At 38.3% G+C, this 27,165-nt stretch overlaps 1 protein-coding gene across 3 annotated transcripts in view; it reads right to left on the bottom strand.

Moving 5' to 3' along the window:
• Positions 1-839: 839 nt before the first annotated feature.
• YY1 (zinc finger (C2H2 type) family protein) overlaps positions 840-27,165 on the bottom strand; it is an 84,574-nt gene continuing 58,248 nt past the window's right edge. Inside the window, exons 3-6 of one of the 3 annotated variants that reach the window (XM_089416098.1) lie at positions 8,406-8,596; positions 7,755-7,844; positions 4,585-4,728; positions 840-1,798 (exon numbers count right to left, since the gene is read on the bottom strand). In XM_089416098.1, coding sequence (XP_089272224.1) covers positions 1,205-1,798; positions 4,585-4,728; positions 7,755-7,844; positions 8,406-8,596 — 1,019 coding nt within the window. In that variant the 3' untranslated portion in view covers positions 840-1,204. The remainder of the gene's footprint in view (positions 1,799-4,584; positions 4,729-7,754; positions 7,845-8,405; positions 8,597-27,165) is intronic. The other 2 variants (XM_089416099.1, XM_089416100.1) reach the window with 2 other exon arrangements.

The raw sequence follows: 27,165 nt of genomic DNA, 5'->3' as shown, positions 1-27,165 counted from the left end.
GGAACAGATCTTTCTGGAGTATCATAATTCACCTACATTGTAGGTAATATACCCAAATTAGTGAAGGGAAAGCAACCCTGTAATTCACCTAGATTTCATTGTAATATATACCCAGATTGGAGAAGGGCAAGCTTGTTCTACAAGTAATAATGGCGTTGGAAAGCATCTCGTTAACCCGGAGAAAAAATAAATAAAAACATGTGACAAGGCTGATAATATTCACAAGAAAGGACGATACATAGTCTGCAATGTTTTGACGTCTTCGGCATATGGCTCCATCCAAAAATTATTTGTAGCACATATTGGCATTCTGCTAGACCAAGAACATAGTCAACTGACTGATAGTAGACTACTTCAACTGTAAGGTTTTTGACGTGTTTGAAGACCAGGCCCATAAAAGGCATCATAATTGTATCATGGAATATATTCGTGAAACGAGTAGAGATTGGGAAGCATCTTGTTAACCCAAAAGAGATGAGAAAAAACAAAAAAAACATGTCACAAGGCTGATAATATTCACAAGAAAGAACGATAAATAGTTTGCAATGTTTTAACTTCTGAAAGCTTCGGCATATGGCTCCATCCAAAAATTATTTGTAGCACATATTGGCATTCTGCTAGACCAAGTAGCATAGTCAACTAACTGATAGTAGATTACTTCAACTGTCACGGTTTTTGACATGTTTGAAGACCATGCCCATAAAAGACATGGTAAGTGTATCATAGAATATATTCGTGAAAAGAGGACATAAGATACTTCTTCAATAGGCCACTGCAATTACCATCAATATTCTTAGCTACCATGAAATCAAAGAATCTACTATATGCCACTTTCAGAATGAGATGCAACCACTTCATTCATATTAGAACCAACATAATAGAATAGAATAGTGCGTAGCAATGAGTCAGCTTCAAGGATAAAAGGGCAGTATGCCAGATAAGAAAATCTGATCGACTTTTAACAGTCAAATCCATGCACACCTGATAAAATGCATAAATGATCTTCTCTTCATAGCTGTCCTATTTGATGATCCCCCTCATCAACAAAAGTCGACACATTAATTATGACCTATTCCTCTGAGATACTTATTTCTCACATCTTTCCTGTATGACATTTCAAAATGTGTATTCACTTGCAAAAGAAAATTTGTTTTACACGACTTGATTCTTGCCTGTAACAATTATCTACACCTACATTAATTACCTAGTCCATGTCATCCTCTGTTTCTTCTTCATCAGCATCATCATCGTCGTCATTGTCATCTTCATCATCATCATCTGTTTCTGTCCCATGGCCCCAACCTTCATTATCTGTATCTTCCTGGTCTTCTTCTTCTGTCTCTTCACTATCTTCTCGAGGATGTCCCTTCCCAGGCTCTTTTGATTCCACAATTGCTCTGGAACTGGTTTTCGTATTTAAATCAACAGCTGCTGCATTCAAAAACTTTCTATGAAGATTTGTTGCAGAAGATGTCTTTGAATTAACCCGAAGTCTCCCTCGCCCAGAACCTGTCATGATGCCAGTATTCCTACCATTTCCATCTTGGTCGCTTCCCTGATCCATTTCATCTTCGCTATCACTTCCATGTCTTCCATTTTCTTCGATAGCATAACCTGCGTGTTCTCTTCTGAGATGAAGATTTAACTTATACTCGTGTATGTAGCACTTGTCACAACCCTCGTAAGGACAGGCAAATGGACGATCCGAAGGGACAGAGCCATACAGTGAAGTTGGAGCTTTTGGATGAGGAAACTCCCTTTCAGTCTGAGGGGGCAGCTTCACCGCATTTGCCAAATTCTGCATGCCAGAACGATTTATTAAGTGCATCTATCACAAACATTTTCCATAAATTTCTAAAATTGTAGATTTGCTTAGGCAATTTTACATATTTTCAAATCATTACGAAAGAAACCTCATCCTAGTGTGCTTGAAATTGGTGACCATTGCATGTCTCTAATAGAGTGATGAAATTGGTGACCCTTGCATGTTCCTAACAAAGTGTAGGATAACTATAGATGAACACAGTAAGTACATTTCACCTTTAATACGGGATCTGTCAAAATATCTATTATCAAGGAAAAAGTACTTCAAACTTTGCTATAAAAGAGTCTCAAGTGATTTGCAGATAAAATAAAATATAAATTACCAGCACAATATTAAATTTCGGATTCCAAAAAATATCAACCCAAGAAACATCGCACTAAACCTAAACAGCAAATAATCAAGTCGCTGTCTTACACCAGGACTCATACCTTGGCTTCAAACAGCAAAGACATTTCCTTGGAATACCAAGATGAGTAAGGGTGAGTCAAGAGATCAATCTAAGTGACAGGCAGATAAAATGCATCAGTAAGATATCCTTTATATAAACATAAGCGATGGATTCTCCAGTAACTCGAGAGATAGGCAGATTTAAGCACCCGTACCTGATGTAAATATACAGGAAGTTTAGTTAAGTGGAGAGGACTGTGCACTCCTGAGTCCTAACACAACCAGGAAGCTAAATGTAAAAGGAATCCCGAGACAATTTGATCAAAATGGCTTACTAAAAATATACATCTTGACTTATCATGTAGGTAGCTTCGCCATTGTAACTATGGTAACCCTGACAAGAGGAACCTTAAGGAAAACTACCAAACATAATCGGGCTCTGGATAGCTTTGGCCAGCTACTCTCTCATGGCTCCCTTAGGTTCTTCCAGGAGCAGTGGATAGCTTTGGCCAACTACTCTATCATGGCTACCTTTAGGTTCTTCCAGGAGCAGTGGTAAAGACATAACTTCCTGGAAGTATAAATAAATAAATCGATGACAGAATACTACCATGAACACAATCTTTTGTGGCAGCTTTCAAATATTTTTCAATTTGCATAGATGTGGCTCAGTGTGTCCGACGCTCCAGCTATGGGCCTGCAAGGGTGAGAACATATAAAACAATGGGAGAATTGGTGCATCAATTTTCCTTTGTATAAAAAAGGAGATTTTCAGACATGGTGCTGCAAGCATAAATTTTTTTGTCAAGAGAACGTTATTGGCAGCTGGGCATGGTGGTACGAGTGTGACTAAATGGGGGATTGAAGAATCCATACAACTATGACTACTAAATGGGGGATGGAAGAATCCATACAACTATGACTACTTCCAAATGCAGTAAACTCGGCAAGTTGCCTAAAACACTATTAGGATTTAGTTTCCCACAGAACAGCAGGCACTTAGTTTGCATTGAGGTACCCAAGAGTGTTAGAGAATCATGCTACATAGCTATGGTTCATAGGTATGCGAACACCAGTTTTGAAATTATAGTGGAGGGGAGGTGCATCACATAATTTGTGTACATATGTGAAAAAAAAAAGAACTAAAATTTATGTAAAGCAATAAAAACATGAAACCATATCCAGATTCTGAACCAGAAACCAAACTCTTCACCATTCAAGTTTCAACATCGATACTCTACAATTTATGTGGCTTTACCAAGACTCAGGGCAAGGGTACACAGTTTTGAGAAGTGTGAATCTTGAGGAAAGCTAGTAGGTGTACAGTCAATAGTTTCGCACTAGGGATATGGGTTGGGGCTCTGTAATAGGTTGTCATACAATAGAAAACACACATCCAAGCTTTGTATGGATACTGGACATAAAATGCACAGACTAAATATCTAGATCAGCTAGTTGGGCATGAGACACGCAGGTCACACTCTTAGGATAGTTTGCTGGACAGCTTCATGCAGCATATCACATGACATGGAAAATGTGAATCAGACCTTAAATCAATTTTTTGGGAATGGGTCAGACCTTAAAAATGAGAATCCCACTAACAGATTAGATCATACAAATCATAATTTCGGATTGTTTCACAGAAACATCCCTCACGTTTTGTACAGGATGCCATCATGCACCAGGGACCCCAGAACAGGGAAAATTATCACAGCTTCATGCAGCATATCACATGACATGGAAAATGCGAATCAGACAATAAATCAAATTTTTGGGCATGGATATGAGTCAAGACCCTAAAAATGAGAATCCCACTAACAGATTAGATCATACAAATCATAATTTTGGATTGTTTCACAGAAACATCCCTCGCGTTTTGTACAGGATGCCATCATGCACCAGGGATGTGGGATGTATCCCCCAGAACAGGGAAAATTAACACATGGACAGCCAGACACAGGGATGCATCTCACAAGGCTAGGGACGCATCCTTTGGCCACACAGCAATCACACATGTTGTCAGCAATAATGACAACTAGAAAATATAACTCACTTCCACTAACTTAGAGACGAATCACCAAACAAAAAGTTCAAATCGCAGATGCTACGAGAGAAGCAGCATATGGCTCACAAGAATACACAGCACAATGCACATTAGTGGATTATGGGAGAGCTCTTAATTTTCCATCCTGAGATTAGAGTAACAGGAACATTACAAGTACTGAAAAGTGTCTCATAGTGCTGTTACTAATCTGATACAAACTTCAGCTAACTATTAAGATCTAAACTATATAATCAGTAAAAGAAGGAAAAGGAGCAAAAAAAGGACTAAACAAGAAAAGAATACTCCGGGATTATATAGAACCACTTGCCTTCTCATGTGTAGACTTTATGTGAGCTTTTAACTTGTATTCATGTGCATATCTTTTTCCACATTCTTCGAATGGACAAATATGATAGTTCTCCTGTGAATGTGTTCGCATATGTGCACGCAAGTTAAAATCCAAAGAAAATGCCTGCATTCGATGCTCTAGTATCAGTGTCATGTTGATGATAAAATATTTTGCTAGTTAAGAAATTTTCTGATGATAGAATATTTTGATTGTTAAATGCCCACAATTATATAAGAAAAGACTTTGCTGAAGAATCATTTTATTTGTAGGTGAAAGAGTGAGCAGAAACACCATAAATTTCAACTCCTCATCTGAAGATTATGAAACATAATTTGCGGAAACATTAAGTTAATAATAATATACATAGTTTCTTTCTTTGATAAAACTAATAAAACATCGATTCATAAATATCTCATCTGATGTATCCCGAAGAAACATCTCACCATAACCCTGATTCATAAGTATCTCATGCAATGTATCTCGAAGAATCATCCCACGATAAACCTTAATAGCAAAAGCCTTAAAATTGAAAAAGAAAATACATCCTGACAAGATATTGATATATATTTGTCTGTCAGCTTGATGTCTAGTGGTAAGTTTGAGCACTTCCAATGATGGTGATCCAGGTTCAAATCCCAAAGTAGTGGTTAAGTGCTGTGACTTACAAGAGGTCTCAGGTTCAACCTCCTAGGCTGACTACCTCTATGATGTAATTGATACTGAAGCCTCACTCAATGTCCCTGCCAAGTGTGGCACACTTTGTCTACACCACTCACTTTACACTAGGTACCATCCTCGGAATGAGGGGAAATGTTTGAGAGTTTCTATATATATGAAAAATAATTAGCAAATATTAAAATAATAATATATATTTTTGAACAATTAATATATATTTTCATAAACCTAATCAAGAAAAACCAAACTGCCTGAAAATAATAAAACCCAACTACAACACTCCCAAGAAAATAAAAAAACCAAAGTAAACACCAACAATCACCAATAAGATGATGAGAAAACATGTCTACGAAGATATTATATACAAATATGCACATGAGTTGCCTTATAGTAAATAACTATACAAGAGCATACAAATAAATACAAATGTGTAGAAGTAGACAACAAGAGTTTGAGTCTATCATTTTTAACTTTTGCCAAAAAGTGCGCTGAATAAGCACGATTGCATCAGAACTCCCAAGTAAAAGAGAGCTTTAAATTAATTCCTGCTCGTTATTGCTATATGCACATACACTTGCAAACAAAAGGCAGATATGTAATGAGACTAATTGATTTAAAAAGCAAGATCCCATTTTATAGACTTTTATTTTCTAATTATTTTAGATACAAACTCGCATTATCGCCCAAATGGGGAAATATTGGCCTGAATTAAGTTTGAACCAAGCAAATGATGCATTTTGAAGAAATTTATGTAAATCAAGCTTAAATATGGATAAGATAAAGGTAATTTTATTAACGCACTTCACAAGTAGGTCAAAGGGACTGCTGAGTACAATGATGTCATTACAAAGCGGAAGTACCAAAAGGCCTCCCGTAAAATGCAAGATGCAGAAGTAAAGGTAGAGTAGAGAGTGAGATCTAAGCTGAGGCATGAACAGCCCTCAACCCCAAGCCCAGAAACCTGCTTTGGGGTGGAGATGTATAGAAGAGCAATCTATGTATTATTTCAAAAACAGCTCAAAATTAAGGCATTTGATTTTATTACTAGTAACATTAAGATTCCAAAATGAAAAATCACTGCTACACTGGAAGGCATTCCCAAGGTTAGGAAGCATATTCCCCAGACACAGTTACTCCAGTGGGTACATTTTCCTGAGTACCCTTTTTGGGGGGATGCCAGGAAACACACATAGTGACGTCCCCATGAGAAAACGGGGATGCCCACAAGTACCAAGAAGAAGAAAGAGTACTTCTGGAGAATCCCAAAAATATGTGGCATGGAGAAAAGTCAGTATTAAAGATAATAGTTACTAAATAGTACGCTAAAAGAGAAAAGCCCCAATCCTAAAGCATCTACCCAAACTCACATTCACATTTATCCTTTTTCATAAATTTGAATTTCAAATTTCTATTATTTTGGGCAAACCTATGTTGTGGATGTCAACATCCCCTATGGTGTTCCCTAAAATTTGAAGGGTGCCTCCACACATCCGCTGGATGCCTTCTAAATTCCTGCATCCCTCCTACATGGCCACATCCCCACACCCAGTGAAACATTGGACAAAATCTTTCAATAGAGAGAAAATTTAGACAAAATTCCCTTTGAAGCTGAGGTATTTAGCAAATTAAAACTGGAACTGGAAGCGCTGTACGAGATTTAACAAGACTACATTTCTATTGTCTTTTTAATATATAGATATATATATATATATATATATATATATATATACAAATTTTAAATAATTGATATATAGGCCTTTTTCTGTCTTTAATTTTTATTTCAGAAACAAGCAAGAAACAGCCATTAGAAATGATAGCCATTTCCTGAAAAATGCAGACTCTTACTAGATAAATGAACTGGATTTTGCAAGAATAGCCGTTGTTTCTCATATAATGTCTTTCCTTTCAAGAAATGGGAAATGGCTATAGCCCATCAGAAATGGCATTTCTGATGCCATTCCCATTTCAAATGGGGATTTCCCCAGAAATACCACCTGTTATGCAATTTGTGGTAACAGGATTCTTATTGATTGTTATTTCCCTGGTCTTGGAATAGCCTAGTAATGACTTTGCTCCTCGTCTCATTTCTGTGATATCCTGCAGAATGAATCTTTCAATTCATTCCCTTCTATGGAACCAGAAGAAAACACCAATGATAGTGACAGATATTTAAACATTTCTTCCCCACAAATTCCCTCCGCCACAACTAGAGTCTCCCCAACATGATCTTTAAATTCACTTCTGTTTGAAATATAAATAATATGTTGTTTAAGCTTAACAACATTTACACTAAAGTAAAGATGCACAACAGATATAAGACCATTGTAATAGCATAGTTCTCACATGGCCAATCAAAAACTAAAAACAATGAAAGCACAGATAATCATACATCCAATCAGATAATATTATGTTGCAACTATCAATTAGCTGAAGAAATTCGAGAGTAGAAATGTGGGCCTTATAAAGGTAGTCACCTTACCACAACCTTCATGTGGACATGTAAAATGCTTTTCTCCCGTATGGATGAGAAAATGCCTCTTCAGCTTGGAGCTATCTAAAAATTTCTGCAAGACATCACCTTTGTGTCATTAAATCAAGTAGTGGAAAATATAAGCATAACAACGGATATCTGTGCTCAGCATCTTTGTGTGGAATTGTTTTCTCCCAAGAATTTCCCAATATTTCTCATCTTGACTCTTTCGTTGCATGCATTCAGATACATGTCATGAGTTGAGTTTGAAGTACAAAATTAAGCTTTATAACGACATAAAAGGCACACAATATGCTCAGCAGATTAGAAAAATGTGTTAAAATTGAGAATGCTCTGCAGTTCTGCAGTTCTAAGCAAGACACGAAAGTCTGTAAATGAGACCAACCTACCACATGACTGTACCACTAATGTTTAACCAATAGCAAAGAAAGACACAAGCACAGTCATTATGACAGCAGACACCTCAGCAGGGGATGCAACCATAGGTCCAACTATGCCCAGAGTTGTATATGCTTATATCTATCTTAAGTTATATAAGTTTATTCATAGTTATGCTGCCCTTTTAGAGGAATGAAATGACACTAACACGTGCCCATATGAAAATCAAAGGTTAGACAACACAGTAAATTGTTACCCTGCCACATCCTTCGTAATGACAAACATGTTGCTTCTCCCCATGCACATGTGAATGCTTCCTTAGAGCTCCAGCATCTGTAAAAGTCTTCCCACAACCTTCATAGCTGCAAAGAAAAACCCTTGGAGGAAGTGTTTCAGGCTCCGGTTCCTTCTCTTGCTGTTTCTCTTTCAGGGTTTTCAAGGTATCCTCTAAACAAACACCAGTACAGAGATATTAGTTTTCCAACAAAGCTATGCATTTCAGATACAGATGATAAAGAAATTCCAAAATCTAAGCTAATAATAAACCTGGGCATGTGCTTCATCAGAGACAAACATTGAAATGTCAAGAGACAGATATGAAACTGGCCATGACTAATTGATATGGCCAAAAATGGAGTAAGATAACAAGAGCTGAACATAACTTCTAAGCGAGTAGAGACACCACAAAGTTGCTTGAAGAGAATTCAAGATTTGTATTATCCACAAATTCTGGATGATGATACATGTGAGAAGAGCGCCATTTTCTAGAAAGTATAACTTCACATAAGAGTGTCGTGTGGCCTTTTCTTGTGTACAATTATCTTACATGCAACCAATTTCTTTTTGAGACCTACTCTACTTCCCCTGATTATGGAGAATAATGTGGAAATGCACACATGATTACAATGATTATAAAAAAAAATATACTTGAGTAAGGTAGAAATGCTTTTTGAGACCTACTCTACTTCCCCTGATTATGGAGAATAATGTGGAAATTCACACATGATTACAATGATTATAAAAAAATATACTTGAGTAAGGTAGAAATGCGCACGTTTGCACATGACCAAAATAATTACAAAAACTTTGCACATGACCAAAATAATTACAAAAACTTTACGCTTGAGAAGAATCTAGGTTGAAGGCTCGTGAAACTCTAACCCTAGAATTTTGGTGGAATTCTCCTAGAAACCTAGTGCTCCAAAACAATGAAAGAAGATACAATATAGAAAAGTACAAGATAGGGGGGGCAGTGTGCTCTGTCCTTTGCATCTCTTACATAAGATGATGAATGAATGATGAATGAAAAGACTATCCTTCATCTATTTATATGAGACTAAGGGAGAACAACAATATAGTGTGGACATAAACCCTTACAAGCAACCTATTTCTAACAAGTAGGTCCACACATGAAAAACACTCCACTCCAAAAGACACATGCCATGCTCCAAGGTGATGTTGTCCAACAGCAAGGCTTGAAGGAATGAACACTCCACAAGATTTTTCCAATGCTCCACCACAAGCCTTCCAAGCCATGTGCTCTTCCAAGTCCACCACACCTACATGACCACTCCCTCAACCCAAGCATCCTCAAGTTAAGTACAAGCCTTGATGCAAACAATCCAAGTGTGCCCAAGCCATTTAGGTCTCAATGCCCTCCTCCAAAATGTCCAATGCTACTCTTCTAAAGCAAGGCATCCTCCAAGCGAGCAACCAATTCCGATGTGCCCGGAAGGCATGAACACTCCACAAGATTTGTCCAATGCTCCCCCACAAGCCTTCCAAGCCATGTGCTCTTCCAAGTCCACCACACCTACATGACCACTCCCTCAACCCAAGCATCCTCAAGTCAAGTACAAGCCTTGATGCAAACGATCCAAGTGTGCCCAAGCCATTTAAGCCTCAATGCCCAATGCTACTATTCTAAAGCAAGGCATCCTCCAAGCGAGCAACCAATTCCCATGTGGCCAGTATGAAGGAGATCACCAAGCTATCTAAAGGACTCCAACACTATTCAGAATATCCATATTCAGACTTTTAATCTTGTCCATGGATCCCACTGAACAAGTTAAACTTATGGTTGGTCTATAAAATACATACCTAGATAACATATGTTAAACAAAAATGAAACCAAGTTATACTCATCATTAATCTATCAAATACATATCAGGATCACATATGTTACACAAAAACAGGCCCTCCAATGGTTTTCTAGAACACCCATAAAAGTAAATCAACTGAAGTAACATGTAGCTATCATATCAACTTCATAATTTCACTGGACTGTGGGGACCCTTCCGATGAATGATGCATACATTCTGCTTTTACTACTCTGTAGATAAAAAATTCGTTTAACTTCTTTGGTGATACTTATGTGGTGCATCCATTGGTTGAGAAGGCTTACTAGAAATTCTCACTCGCTTGCCATGGAATTATAAAGACAAAAAACTACCACAGAATTGAGAAATTACTAAATTGGGCCGTTTGAAAATTCAGGTTGTCTTAATATCATTAATATTCTTTATCCTATCTCATAACTTGATTGTTCCTTTTGGATTTTGAGTTCTAACTCTCCTGGTATCTAGCATGTCCTATGAGTATTTGCTCCTTTTTCATTATAACTTATTTTCCCATACCAGATCTACCTACATATTGGCTAGTGTATATGCTACACAGTTTGCCACCCTTTTTCTAGTTGCAATCGTGCATTTGATAAGGATGGCAATAGAAGAGACAGCTCCTTCAAAGGATGATTCAGTCACCAGTTTGTGAGGTGTTAGTTAATTCTTTCTCTTAGCCCAGGTCTTCCCACTTTCTCATTGGTTCCTTGTGAAACTCTTACTATCAAATGTTTGATTCCTAATGCCTTCCCCAAGTCGAGTCCTTTACTCAAAGCCATCAGCTTTCTGCCAAATCATCCCTGTTGGATGGGAAAATAACCCAATAGGATATCCTAAAAAGTTATGTATGGCCCCTCCAATGCTAGCTCTACCTGCATTCCCTCTTGGTGCTCCATCAAAATTCAGTTTAAAACTGACTTTGATGCTCACCGTTTGGGAATGTAAGGAGCAGTTGGTCGATCTTCAGGTTAGGATGAGGCACATTGATCCTTTGGATTCCCATGTACATTTAGCTTTTGTTGGTCTTCTACATACATTGGCTCTTCATCCTGACTCCTTCCACTTTATCATTATGATTTCAGATATAATTTGGATATTTTCTCTTGTACATGCATAAAGGACTTTCTCTATACCTTAAAAATCCTATAATTGTGCTCTATTTAGTTCCAAGTCAACATTGTAGGAATAATTACCCACATTATTGTCTCTATTCTAGATTTGAAGAGACTTCTTGATCAAATACAAAGAAACCTTTCTATGATGTTATGTATGGGGTGTTACATTTGGTTCCTCGTTGTACCACTCCCACATTGAATGGGGATAGGGCATTAGATGAACAGGTGGTCAAAGGATTTTAACTATTGTAGCACATTATACATTGTAATGGTCCTGTTACTCACCAATTTGTATGTGCCTTTGAAGATGAACAGAATGGCACTGGCCCTCATGTATTCTTCTTGAAGTGGCATCTGGAGCAGTGAGGTTGGTTGATGCTGAAGGTTTTCTTGGACAATACTATAGTCAAATGACGTTTAAGTTATGTTGGGACATCACAGCAAAGCCACCTATGAACCCACCATTATGGATGGATTTTTTGTACTTAACCAAAAGGATCTCATCACAAAGGTGATTTTCCAATAGAAGATTGGATATAAATCAAATGGGGTTCCAATATCATCCTAGCAGGATATGCATATGGTCCCTATTGCCCCATCTGATTCTATTTGGAACTAATGAATAAAGATTTTAGAGAAGGCCACAGTAGCAACAAAAATTGTAGAACATTGTTGCTACAACTAGTCAAATTGCTGGCCAAAATTGGAAAAAGGCAAACTTCATAGTTGGATTCGCACTATAGAGAGACATCATAGAATGCGAGAAGGATAACAATCTCATCGATCTGAGGACAACGTCAATGATTCTATATTATATGGATTCTGAACATACGAATATCGCATGACCTCAATGGCTCGAGTGCTTGAAACAATGATTCGATGCATCATTGTGGAGTTTATATTATGGCTTGCACTCCATTTACGCACTCAGTAGTTTGTTGTGGTCCACTCAAAAGATATAACCATGTGTGTGACTACAATTTAGTAATCTCGCACTTACAGTGGATGGCCTCAATACATGATGACAGTGACTGAATACTAAGTATTGACGTCATAGATTTCAATTATGATCACACCGCTACTGTGGATCGAAGGTTCTGTACAATGGTTCATTCTTTCCGTAGCTTGCTACAAAGTTATATATCAAGACTTACAAAACTGGACGACATCATCTTGTTGACTTGAACAAAATAGGCTGTAGATCGCATAGATGGTTCATTGGCTCGCAAACTTCAGAGACTCGCTATCTATATAGAATCTTACGAAAAGGAGTCTTTATGTCAAAGAAATTCATACCAGCTCGATGATAATTAGAAAGAGCGACGGCTTTGTTAATGTAGAATAAACGAAAAAGTTTGGTTGGGTCACGTCTCATTATTTAGACAACAAGTGGGCTTACAATTAAATGGACGGATCGCTCCTTCATTGACAAATTAACGAGGTCAAGGTAATATTGACTGAATAAGTACTTGTGACCTACCACATATAGCAAATATGTTGAGCCGACCTTGGACAGCATCGAATCTCTATAGCTTTAGATCAATTATGAGGAACTACGTCTTCACAAGCAGAGAACCTCTCCAGCTACTGAACTCTAAAAAAAAGACCGAGATTTTTGAGTTTGATAAAAAATCATTTCAGTAAGAAGAAATCTTGGTGAAGACAATAGTAATCTCAGAAAGATGGTGGCATAAATGAAGAAAGTCCTTCCAAGCAGTTTCTCAGACAGAAGTACGCAATCTTTGTGAAGTATGCATATCTAGCTTATAAGTTATAATGGATAAAGTGTATGTATATTTAATAAAGGTATGTTACATAGGATTTTGTAGCATGTTTTGTATGGTTAGAATCTAGGGTTTATAAGACTTTGCAATTTTATTTTTATTTTGGTATCTAGGGCTCATAAACCCTAGATGAAAGTTGGATTAGAAAAACCTAGAAAAGGAAACTCTATATAATTGTTCCCTCATTGAAAAACCCTAGCTCTTGATATCTAGGGTTTGCAAGAAGAATCAAGGGAATATGGTAAACCCTAGCGAGGGTTGAATTGGATAAACCCTAGGATATGACATCAAAACCCTAGGGTTGATGTTTCCAAGGAAAAGATCAAGGAATTTAGGGTTTGTATTTAAGGGCCCTAGGAGTTTACCCTCTGAAAAAAACCATGGAAACCCTAGATCATCAAAAATGACATCATGTTATTGTCTTTGTGTATTTTGCTTGGTTGTACTTGTTCATGAAAATTATAGGTGCATAAAGCAAGCAAGATAAGGAGGATAAAAGAACAAAACAAAGCAACACTCGTGCTTGTTTAGTACTTGAAAATGATAATCATTATGGAAGAAATTGATGCTAATAGGGTCATTGTTGATGAAAGGAGTGAGCATGCATCATTGTATTTGCTAGAAGAACCTTGATCTAGTATGGCATCATAGGTAGAAGCATGTGATAGTAGCATATTTAGAGTCTACTTGATTGAATTGCTTTGATAGAATCATCTTAAGAATGAAAGGTTTGGGAGCATTTTGCATAATGTTCATCCATACATTGTCTAACATTATGTTAGAGGTAGTTATTTTGCTAAGATGAATCCTCAATATCCTATAAGAACCATCATTTTGGGAGTTCCTGGAAAAAACATTATGACAAGGATTAGTATATATTCCATTTTGTATGGAAACAATACTCTTAAAAGGATGAAGGAATGCAACTGGTCAAATTGCAAGCTCATTGTGCTAGATGATTATCTGAAAGATTAAGAATGCATGTTTAAAGTAACTTTTGGGTAGGATTCATATAATCTTGTAAGAAAAGTTGGTCATAAATTATGCATAGTGAACCTTTCATTTGGTTGTATGATGCCTAAGAAGATGAATTTGACTTAATAATCAACATCTAATATAATCTCTAGAAGAATAATGGTAACTTTGTAATCAAGTTCAATCCTTGGGCACTCTAATGCATGAAGGAAGATTCTAGTAGAGATGGACCATAAGGATGTTGATACCTTGTTGAGAAGGTCGACATGATAAGGTAAGTCTAATGTTAATAATTATTATTGGTTATCTGGTTAACATATTGTTTTTGCTACCTGGAAAGATAGCGGATGACAGTGGAGGCAAGTTCAATTGTATGGATGGAATATATGAAGAATGTTGAGGCAAACTCAACATCTAATACCTGGCAATTATGAAGTCAAGATGAATAAAAGGTGGTAGTGCGAGAAGATAACCGAAGGTCAAAGTTCGTACTATAAAGGAGATCACTTTCATAAGGTGCTATGATCATCCTGAAGTTTGGAAGGCTCAATATAATGCCTTCATTGATGATGACAAAATGAAAGTGATGTGTAAGATTGATGACCTAAACCCTGTCAAAAGATTTAAGGAAGAAGATGGCTCCATGATAGCAAAGAATGAAGCAGACTCGATACAATGAGATGTAGAGGAGAGAGGGAGCCAAGCAACTATGGAGAACTAGTAGTTGATAATCTTATGAAGACAAGCTAGAGAGCTTGTGGTTATGACTTCCCAATAAGAAAGGAAGTCAGGAATCCCCTTCTAGATTTGAGAGGGAGTAAAGGAGTCTCCTTGAATAGGAGCAAGGATCTATTCCTCAATCAAAAGGAATGGGGATATCTTCTCTGGTTGAGAGGGTGTGATGTTGTATATCACATGTTCATTCTCTTCTTCATGTGTCTTGCTCTTTAACAGCACTAATAGCCGTAAGTCTAAGTGAAGCCCTTGAAGTGAGAATGGTGGAGGATTGGATAAGCATTTATGGTTTCCTTGAGGATATAGCATCCAAGAAAGGAAAGGGACCGACGTTCTTTGAGGATAGGACAGGTGTCCAAGATAAGAGTGGTAGAAGAGGACTGATATTCTTTGAGGATTCAGATTTGGAGATCCAAGATAAGAATAGTCCTAAAAGAACATACCTTGTGAGCATCTGAATGGAGTATGTGCCTTGTAGAGGTAGTGTGGTATCACACATAAAGCTCCCCAGCATAATGCTCTTGAATAAAGATGAGCATGTCTAGTTCGGCCTCAAAGAAAATGTTGGTTATAATGTTGATGCTTACAATATGGCTTACCAATCCGACTCTTCTTATGAGAATATTTCAGTTTGAGAATATCCTTGTTCCAAGTGTACAATTATGAATATCTCCCTAGTTAAAAGGAAGTGTTGGAGAATGTACCTAGTTTCTATCTTCATAATTTGTACCATTATGTATTTTCTGTAAGAAAGCAAAAGAAAAGGAAAAAGAAAAATTATTATTATTTTCAAGATAAACATGTTCTACATGCTTTTAGGCTTTTGAGTCAAAGAGTCAAAGTCCTATTTTGGACCTATTGTAAAAGAAAATGAAAAATAAAATTTTAATGTAATTTTTGGAATAGAAACCCCTCTAGATGCCAAGTCAGCCTACATGATAGGTTGGCCTTGCCCCAATGGACATGTCTATGTGCACCCTTCCAATCTATATAGATAGAGGGAAGATGAAGCTCATTTGGACACACACTTGGATGGATTCTTTGGTGTGAAATATCGCAGAGAAGATGAAGATGAAGAAGGCCGAAATCTGGGAGAAGATTTACCTTGGTATTGTTGCACCTGTTTTGTCACAAGTCCAAGGAAGCAGTGGTGCAAATTTTATCGAAATTTACAATCATCAACCAACACTTTGATGTATCATTGTAAACCAAATTTCTGCCAATTGTAACGTAAGTGATCCTAGTACGACCGTTTAATTTTGTAACAACACCTAGGTAAGCCTCTGATTTTGGCGGCAAATTTCATACTAGGAATTTTTTTAACCTCACCGCATTATGTGTCTTTTTAAACATGGATAATCGGTAGGGTTTTTCCTCCAACTTAAACCCCAAAGCTAGGGTGGAATTTATTGAAAAAGTCTTAAGTGAGTCCTAGTGTTATTGTAAAAGTGGTTTGGGATTAATTTAAGCTATTTGGCTAAATTATTTTATTACAGATCACTTGGTCTACTAGATCATATTGTGTCACAAAATTGGGTAATTATTTTGAGGGTCTATAACGAATGGGTATTCCCCCTTTGAAGGCTAATTTTTAATTATCTAATGTAAAAAATATTTTAATGCATGGTCACTGGCAATCAAACACCATGGCTAAAGTATTTGAGGGTGGAGAAAATAATTAATCCCCTCTTCTGTCAATTTAATTTAGAATCAGAAAATAAATTTTAGAGAAATTAATTTCTCCAAGTGGAAAATGACCAAAAAATTCGTGGGTTAGAAAGTTAATTTTTGGAGGTCCCCCACCAAGGCAAAAATCGATTTTTTAAGATAAATTAAACCCGTGCACTTTGGTGGTTAAGTCAAAGTCAATTTTTTGAGGAAATTAATAAAATAAAAATGGGTTTTATGAGAAATTCAAAAATTCCTCAAAAAAAAAATCAATGGCAAAGATTAAAAGATGATCAAATATTTATCAACGATCGAGATTATTTTGACATGGATCAAGCCAACTAGTCATTAATTTCAATTTGGAGGATTTATCTATAGATTAGAAGCCATTTTGCTTCTCAAGTCATGATGATGACTCTGGTTCTAGATTGATGTAATTTTGTAACACTAGTATTGATCCATGGATCTGTTGGAAACGTTTGAATATCATAATAAAAGACTTTGGGGTTCAGTTCATGGTGTCTTTGCCTCATTGATTTGTGGTACGTGATGGCTATGTGCTTTCCTATATTGTGCTAAATTTTTATATAAGCTTATTATTTCATTTGCCAATGATAAGAACATTATATTTGTATATTTTGCGTCTATCGTAAGTAATCTGATTCACCATATGCCTAACAAGTTTTCTTGAAGAAATATATAGAGATTTGTAGGTACACCAACCCTTGGGCTCCAAATTCACAAATTGTGAGGATGGGCTGACCTTGTTTGGGCTCCGGGAAATTTATATGATTTTCTTACTTCGTTAAAGGTTGTGGTTAATACTCTATATATCGAAATACATTGGGCCACTGTCATTATTTAAAAAAGTATTTCTCAAAAATTTTCATTCTACAAGCATTTTATATTTATATTTTGTAAATATTTCGCAAAACAATTTTATGTAAAATATTTTTCTAACCCTTGCTTTGCCACAATTGGGGTTTGGAGTTTTACTTTTGAATTTTGTATATATTGGGGTTTTGGGGAAAAAATTATTTTCATTTGTGCAGGTGAGCTTCAAAGTTGATCAAGAAAATTTTGTTGGTGTTTGGAACTAGATCTAGGCCCTTGAGGGTAAGGTCTAGTCTCCATTAAACTTACAGGGCCAACATTCAAGATTTTGCAGTAAATTTGGGCGATTTTTGAAGATTTGAAGTGAAATTCATTTTTTGCAAGGGTTTTGAAAATTTTTAGGGCCTCCTAGGCCCAGTGTTAAGCCTCTAGCCCTAGTTGCAGCCCTCCTTCCCTCTTTGGTTGAGCCACAAACCTAAATTTACCTTGGATCCCTTGGAGCCTTGTCTTCTGCCCCTGAGGGCAGTGGCAGCCTTGATTAGGCCTCTAAAGCCTTGCTGAGGGCCCCATCTCCTCCGTCAACCCTCTTTTTCCGTCGTTGGCCCCTCTGTCCTCCTCCGTGAGCCTCTGCTTGCCCTCAACCAGCTTGCCGCAAGACCTTTTGGGCTCCTCTCCTACAGCAGGCCCCAGGGGGCCTTTCTCTCCTTCAACAACCTTCCTCACTTGGCTGCTAGGCCCGGGGGCCTGTTCTTGGGTGTCACAGGCCCTTAGGGACTTGATCCCTTTTCGGCAGCCCTTATTGGGCCTCCCTTTGCCTTACGGCAGGCCTAGAAGGCCTCTCTCTCCTAGCCGCTAGCCTTACTAGGCTTCGCGTCCACTTCCTAGCCTTCCTCTAGCCCTTGTGCATCATGTCAGTCATTCATTGGAGTATCATTTGATTTTTGAGCTAATTCTCTATGGTTGCAGGAAATACTCCATTTGTTTTAAAGCTAACATTTGTGGTTGCAGTTGGCTAGTCCATTGGAGGAATTGTGGGCAATTTTAATAGCCATCTCCAATGCCCAAAGGCCAAGTGGTTTGATTCCTCCAACCCTCGCTTCCTCTCTGTTTCACTTACAGTCATCTGAGCATTGCATTAACAGTGGTAAAAATCTCATTTAGATGCCATAGAAATCATTAACAAGTTACCTAAGTTTACTAACTAATCATTGGACAAATTGGAAAAAAATAACTTCAGTTGTTTCATCAATTCTGGGTAACCATCTTACTGTTTTGGAAGGTGTCATAAGGTCTGAAATATAACAGTGGTATAAGCATTCGTTTCTTGCATACATTGTCGTCTCTTCTACACTTAATAAGCTCACTCACATAAGCACACAAATATAAAATCCAATATCTTGTTGAATGATGCTCAAATTGATTAGATATTGGCATTACTTAGCATTGAAGATCTAATTGCAATTTTGATATTATCTTGTTGACATAACTTGGAAAGTTGCTAATTATACATCTTATTGTCTATCTCTTGAATAGTTGTCATTGGCATCTTACATTTGGCTAATTGCTCTAAGTAGATAAGGGCTCTAAACTCTTTTACTTGCCATTGTCACTATTGTTTCATGATTTATATACTTCACTTTTGGCATATTGATAGATCATTGTGAAGAGCAATAAATTTATTTCTTTTACTTGAGCAATTATCTCTTTTATTTCTTTTACTTGGCCGTATTGAGAGTCTCTCAAAGGCCCAACAGAGTTCTCAGTATGAACAGGTCATGTATATGAAACTTTGATGTTTGGCTCTAAGTGGAACACATTGAAACACAATAGAATCAGTCCTGACAGTAAATATATCAGATGTATAAGCTTCTCCCTGCTAAAAGACAACACAGAAACTCAGCTTGCAATCATTAACAAAGATTGGCACTACTTTGGAGCATTGCAGGCATGTTCATAATTTCAAAGAATACTTCAGCTAAAAAGGAAGGCACTTAGTTTGCAAGTCATTTGTAGCTACAAAGAGATATTTAAGCAGCTAAAAAGGAAGGCACTTACTTTGCAAGCCATTTGTAGCTCCAAATAGATAGCTCACTCCCTTATCCCATCTTTGTAGATTGTACGACACCTAGGTCAAACCTCTAAAGGAAACAAGTGAGTCCCCCTTAGCCTTTGATCCTATATCCACTCCATTTCTCTTCAAATGTATTGATCCTTGAACCCATTAGCCCCAAAAATATACTGGCAAGCCAGGGCACCGTTCTTCTATCTTCTATCACCTTTTCCTTTCTAAAATCCTTTAAACCATTTTCCTAGAGGTTTACTCACCGAAATCACCTTGTAATTCCTAGATTGTGTGTGTGTGTGTGTGTGTGTGTGTGTGTTTGGATTTACAGCTGATGGAATTGCTGGCCATAATTGTAACAAGGAAAACTTCTTGGCCGTATTGAGAGTCTCTCAAAGGCCCAACAGAGTTCTCAGTATGAACAGGTCATGTATATGAAACTTTGATGTTTGGCTCTAAGTGGAACACATTGAAACACAATAGAATCAGTCCTGACAGTAAATATATCAGATGTATAAGCTTCTCTCTGCTAAAAGACAAACACAGAAACTCAGCTTGCAATCATTAACAAAGATTGGCACTACTTTGGAGCATTGCAGGCATGTTCATAATTTCAAAGAATACTTCAGCTAAAAAGGAAGGCACTTAGTTTGCAAGTCATTTGTAGCTACAAATAGATATTTAAGCAGCTAAAAAGGAAGGCACTTACTTTGCAAGCCATTTGTAGCTCCAAATAGATATTTAAGCGCTGAAATAAATTTGTAGGGAGCCAACCTGATGTGGAATTTTTGAATATGGCTAGGCCAACATATGTTATAAGGTTAGGCCTGACTTGTTTTGGTGAATGTCAAACACAGGTTGAACAGAGCCAACCTATACAAAGTTGAATCGTGATATGGTTAATCCAGCAAACAGGGTTGACCTAAACTAAACTATAGAGTAGGCAAGCCTATAATGTCCAAGACCAACCTTGTGTTAAAATTTACCCGAACCCGCACCCAGTATTCAGTTCCCAGCAATTATCAGCTGAACAAATACATGGCTAAGTTCCTAAGCAAAAAAATATTTAGCAGAAGCAAAATTATTCTATCTGAATCACATGCACATAAACAAATTTCTGCCCAGTGAACAGTTCTTTGTGAAAATTTCACCACTGAAATTCTATTGCAGCAACTGGAATTAATTCTTCTAACTGATAAATTAATTATGCAGTTTATTGCTACAGCAACAACGAATTATCACACTGCAATCTTCACAAATAAAATACTGCCGAAAATAAACTGGAAACTGAAAAAATACTGGCGCGCACACAAAAATATAACACCATTATTTTTCGACAAAAGTCCCCAGAAAAAACTCAATGTGGGATAACCGGTGCAGTAGTTGGGGGTTTTTATTACTAAGCAACAGTGAGAAATTCTGCATACAACTAGATGTCAAAATCTGGCAATCCTAAAAAGAAAATACAGGAAAAAATATTATGAGGAATTTTCCTTACCCCACAAACAATTTGGGCTCTGACTACCAACTCCAAGTGAGTTGTCGAAACTGGCCTGCGCAAACCCTGTGTCGCCCTAGCGTAGAACTGGAATAAGCATTGCTTGGAACAGTTGCTCCTCAAGCCATCATGTCTACTACTGACTAAGAAATTTTCTCGGGCACTCTAGAAAATCCCCCCGACCTGTAGAACTGAAAACGAGCTTCTCTACAGCAAAATCGAATTACCCTCTAGAGACTCTGTGCAACCCCTCTGTGGCTATCTCTACCTCTCTGCAAGCTACTCTCTGGATCTAGAAAAGTTCCTCTGGACTCACTGTCTTTTCCCCTCTCTGTCTCTACTTCCCTACTTTGGCTCGAACCCTTCCAGCAATTGTTGTTGTTCTCCCAAAAATCGAACTGCCCAAGGAAATCGATCTCAAGTGTGCTCCTCCATCTACCCATTGACTTCCTCTTATAATCTCCAGTTGGGACTCCAACAACCAAGATTAAATCTTAATCAATGGCTGAGATTATTTCCTAGTCGATCTATGTGAGTTTTTAGAGAGAGCTCACCTTCCTCAATTAATTATTGTTAATTAATCATTTTCCTCAAGTTAAACTTAGCAAAATTTAACTATTTATTAACTAACTTAATTAAGGCATCTCTAGGTGGATTTTCCTTAAACCTTTGATGGGTTATGGAGTCCTAGTGTTTCTTAGCCTCTCTGACAATTGTCGAGACTAGAACACCATCCGATGTCACAAAAACTAACACTCCCTCTTAGCGAGGAATGTGTTCTAGTGCTTAAGTGCTCCAACACCACGTCTCTGCATCACCCCCCCATACACATTGTTGATGTCTGGCCACTATGATTGCCTACCACTACGGAACTCTGATGGTACATCTATGTTGCTGCTAACACTGCTATACTGCTACCAACTCTGCATCCGCACTGCAACTCCTTCCTCAACTGTTGTTGTTGCTAATGCAATTACTGCAACTGAGAAGCATTTGAAATATTGAATCAATTGTCTTTGTGTTGCATCTGTTTCCTAAGCATCTGACTGTCTACTGAAGAATTTGCGTCGCTTCTGACTCTGCACTGAGCCTCCTACTCTGTTGTCAACACTGCTCTATGTTCCTCAACAACTAATTGCTACTAGTCTGCGACTGTCACTTTGGAATCTGACTACATCAACTGACATTGGTCCATCCTACTACTGAATAGTGTGGGCCCCTCAATGGTCCATGAGGAAGACACCTCAATGGATCCTACCCAAGTCTACACAACTCTAGGACTATAGTTCCATATCACCCCACCTCACTCCAGGAGGTATAGTTGCAAACATGGCAAAGTCTTCCTCCAGCCTGGAGGACAACTTGTCTATCTCTGTGGATGTTGTCCTACTCCTCCTGTTGTCCTTCTTCCTTTGAGGACACTGAGTATTGTAGTAGCCATAATTGCCACACCTAAAGCACTTGACCTTAGATAGGTCCTTATTTTTCTTCTTCTCCCCCAATCCCTTACTAGGACCCTTTGATGCAAGGGCCACATTTTCTTCCTCCTCCTCACCTTTCAAACCCTTATTGTTGCTTCCACTAATGGAGGTCTTCACAAGAGCTCGCATCATCTCCTCCTACTGCAGGTGTGACCACATCATGTCCCATATAGGTAGAGCATCTCATTCCAAGATGCCTTGGACGAAGATCTCACAATCCTCTAAGATATTGTTCAGTGCCAGACGCACAAGCTCTGTGTCTTGAGGCGCCTCCCCAACGGCTGCCTTCTGGTGAGAAAGGGATCAATGCCTTCACCCTAATACATCCTAATGTTTCTTAGCCTCTCCTTCGAGAACATTTGCCACCGCTTGGAAGGATTCTGATATACATGTGTGAGAGCATGTCAAATCTCCTTGGTAGTGTTCTTGCCAGATATAGGTGAGACTATGGTCTCGAACTCCATCAAGGATCATCTGTTTTGCCTTGGCCATTTCTTTCATGTACTCTTTTAGTTGATCTACATAGGTCGATATTGCCATAACACTCTTTGCAAAGGACTTCAAGCCAAATTCATCTAGCAAGAAGGACGTCATGGCCTTCCAGATGACAGTTGGAGGCTCCCTCCAACCTTTCCTGATCTGTAAAGCCCAGTTGTGGCCATCTCTGAAACTAGAACGAAAATCTCCCTCTTTCTCTTGCTCGACTGTTGATTTTACTATTCGCACTCCATTCTGGAGTGAGAAAATTTGCTTACAGCTACTGCCGACTGCAACTAGAAATTTGGATTTTTAAACTAGAAACCCTCTAAGAGAAATTCCCTGTGTGTGCACTTCCTCTTCCACCCGGTGTTGATTTTGCTCTAGCAAAATTGTTGCAAAACCCTTATGCACCCAAACAAGAAATTTGCTCAGTGAAAATACTAATTTGCTTCAATGGAATTGCTTCTCAGCTCGACTGCTGCCTACTGGAACTGCTAAAGGCTCTACAAATTTTTCTTACCACCTGCACTAGAAAAATCAAACCCTTTGTCCAACAGTTCGAACTGCCAAGCCAACCTCTATGCAAATCTGGAAATCGAACTGCCAAACTTCCTCTGAATCTGGACAATTTCTTCCTTCTGCTTTTGAGCTTCCCATCTGATCAATTTTGCTCTGTTACCATGTGAAAATTTCGTACTAAAATTCTATTGCAACAACGGGAATTAATTCTTCTAACTGATAAATTAGTTACGAAATTTAATGTTACAACAAAAACAAATTAATCGCACTGCAATCATCACAAATAAAAATACTGCGGAAGATAAACTGGACACTGTGAATATACTGCCACTCACACAAAAATATAACACCATTATGTTTGGGCAAAAGTCTCAAGAAAAACCCAACTTGGGAAAACTAGTGCAGCAGTTGAGGGTTTTTATTATTAAGTAGCAGTGAGAAATTTTGAGTACAACTAGATGCTGAAATCTGGCAATCCTACAAGGAAAATACTAGCAAAAATGTTAGGAGGAATTTTGCTCGCCCCACAAGCAATCCCGACTCTGACTGCCAGATCCAAGTGAGTCGTCCAAACTGGCCTGCACAGAGCTTGTATCACCCTAGCGCAGAACTGGAATACCTGGAACAGTTGCTCCTCAATTCGTCTTGTCTACTTATGACTGAGAAACTATCTCTCTAACACTCTGGAAAATCTTCTCGACCTCTGGAACTGATAACGAGCTTCTCTCCATTAAAATCGAATTGCCCTCTAGAGACTTTTGTGCAACCCTTGCGTCAACCTCTCTATGGCTATCTCTGCCTCTCTACAAGCTACTCTCCGGACCTGGAAAACTTCCTCCAGACTCACTGTCCTTGCTTCCCTACTCGGGCGCAAACTCTTTTGGCAATTGTTGCTGCTCTCTGGAAAATCAAACTGCAAAGGAAATCGATCTCAAGTGTGCTCCTCCATCTACCCAACGACTTTTTCTTATAATCTACAGTTGGAGCTCCAACGGCCAAGACTAAAACTTAATCAATGGTTGAGATTATTTCCTAGTAGAAATGTGTGAGTTTCTAGAGAAATATCACCTTCCTCAATTAGTTACTGTTAATTAATCATTTTCCCTAAGTTAGACTTAGAAAAAAATTAATTACTAATTAATTAACTTAATTAAGGCATCTCTAGGTGGATTTTCCTGAAACATTTTATGGGTTATGGACTCCTTGAGTTTCTTAGCCTCTTTGACAATTATCGAGACTAGAACACCATCCAATGCTACAAAAACTAACATTCTTCATAAATTAATTAATTAAAGAACTTACTTTGGTTGTCGTCCTGGGATAATGGCCCAACTGAGAAAATACAAACTACAAAGTTGATCACCAGCCTCTCACTGCACTATCTCAGACCTAGCACATGCTCACTAAAAAGCTTCTTTCAAACATATGCTATTGTTGTGTCTTAGCCTCAACATTTGGGCTCAATTTATAACTTTCCTAAGTTAAGATTGACAACCAAAATTAGCTTGTTAAGTTAGTTGAAGATAAGTGACTTACTTTACTTAACTATCCTATCTTTAGCTTTCTCTACTTTAACTCAAGTACAAGCCATAAATTTAGCTTGCTTTGCATGCACATCTCATGCATATCATGTGCAAATCACTTACACACTCTGCATGTCGCATGCAAGCTCCTAAATAGGCAAATCAAGGTCTTTCTAGTCAAGGGACAAGACTAGTACCTTTCGAGCTACAAAATTCAACACTCCTCTTAGCGAGTGAGGTACTTTTGGAAGAACCTCCTCCACTTGGATCTGTCTCCAACACCACCATGTTATCTGTTGTTGTAGTTGCTCCCTTTGAACTAGAGGACTTCCCTGCTACCTTCCTCAAAATCTAATCTGAAGACTTGTTCCTTTCAACCATGCTCCTAAGATCATGCTCCTGAGTGTCTAACATTGTCATATCATACCAATTGAGGGTCCTGGCAATACCTGAAGAATCACTCTTCCTTGCCACATGCTCCCTTTTAGCAACTGCCATTGTTCATGCATCCAAGATCCCCTCAGATATACCTATAGGTTGTCCCAAAACCCTGTATGACTGCTCCTTTCTAATGACAAGCACTACAACAGCGTCCAAGGCCGCTCCTTCTAGATATAGAAGCATTTGTCCATCTCGGAACAAAAGTCTATATCTAGCATCCTCCAAGGCCAATACTGAGAGCATGTGAAACATCAACCCTGGAACATAAAACATCCTTATCACCTCCAAAAATCTTCCTTACTTTCGCTGGAATGTGACACATCAAACCCCCTTCATTAGATGCATGGTACTAGTCCCACTAAACACATCGCAGCTCGAGCCTGCCTCTGAAATATTGCGGAACACTGACCTCATCCCCGTCATGTAACTATACGCTCTGTTGTCCACTAGCCATAACCTACTCTCTTCATACACAACAGTACTACTGTCAAAAACACAGGCGACTAGAGAAAATTCCTTCTCAAATATCTTTGTAAAGTCATCAATCTTAGTCGATGTTGATGCAACCACCTGATCCTCCTTCCTCTTCTTCTTGTATGGACACTAGCTCACATAGTCACCAGTCTTGTGACACGCAAAGCACTTCACTTTGTTCATGTCCTTCATGGAAGCAAATCCCCCACTTCCCTTTACTTTACTTTTTCCCTTTAAATCAAGAGAAAATTTCTCCTCACATCCTTACCATCATGTTGGCCCACAATTTGGAAAATCTCCTCCTTTCTTCCTATACAAGATTGTCCCACAATCTATCCCAACTGGGCAGATTTTCCCATGCAACAATCTCATCAACAAAGACATCCCATCTCAAAGGAAAGCCACTCAAAGCTGATCTAACCAACTCTTCACTATCAATAATTTCCCCCATTGCTCCCAAGTCATCTCTAATATGAGTGATCCTGGTTAGGCATGGCGCAATTGGGTTAGTTTCCAACATCTTTGACATTTCTCACTTTCTCCTTCAACACCATCTTTTTGTTTTGGTTTGTACTCTGGTATAGCTTGGTTAAGGATGCTCACATATCAAAGGCATTCTTCTTCCCCATCACATGAGGTATAGCATGGTCTTTAATGGAGTCTAGAATTATTTTCTTGGCCTTCACATTCTTCTTATTAAACTCAACCAATTGAGTAAGATCTTAGGAATTTGAACAACCTTCTCCACAATGCCCAACTCCTCAAATAATAGAACAATTCGCTCTTTCCAGTGGCTAAAATTTCCTGCCTCGTCCAACCTGTCCTCGTAACGTAGCCCAGTAGTCATCTCAAACCCCGTTGACCAACAGTAACTGTGTCAGTTGCTGCAGTCTGCAAACACCTACCAACGTCGTGGCATTGCCCGTCAACTCGTTTACCCATGTGCTTTGTCATCCTCCCAACAACTTTTATCACCTCTGCAGTCCACAATATTGATCACCACCCCTATCAATCCAATGATTGCTTCGTAGACTTGGTTGGTTGGCTATGGGAATAGTCAATTAATTTGCACCCACATCTACCTACCGGGTCATGTGAACTCTCTCGAATGAACCATGTTGTCTCCTTCCTGGCATCAATGTGACCACTTCCTGCAGCATCTATTAAGAACAGCTAACGCACATTGCCTCCCCGGCTCTACGTCTCGACTGCAAGTTGCTCGATGATGCCACAACTTCTTGTCTCCTCGACCTACTCTTCCAACTGTCGATGTCACCTAGCTAAGCTATTGTAGTCTCGCTAGAAAC

Source organism: Pinus tabuliformis, chromosome 3_2 (assembly GCF_031772625.1).
Source record: "Pinus tabuliformis cultivar Carrire ecotype Pingquan chromosome 3_2, CPIR1, whole genome shotgun sequence".
NCBI lineage: Eukaryota > Viridiplantae > Streptophyta > Pinopsida > Pinales > Pinaceae > Pinus > Pinus tabuliformis.
Note: the sequence above shows the minus strand (reverse complement) of the source record. Positions and strands in the feature narration are given on the sequence as shown.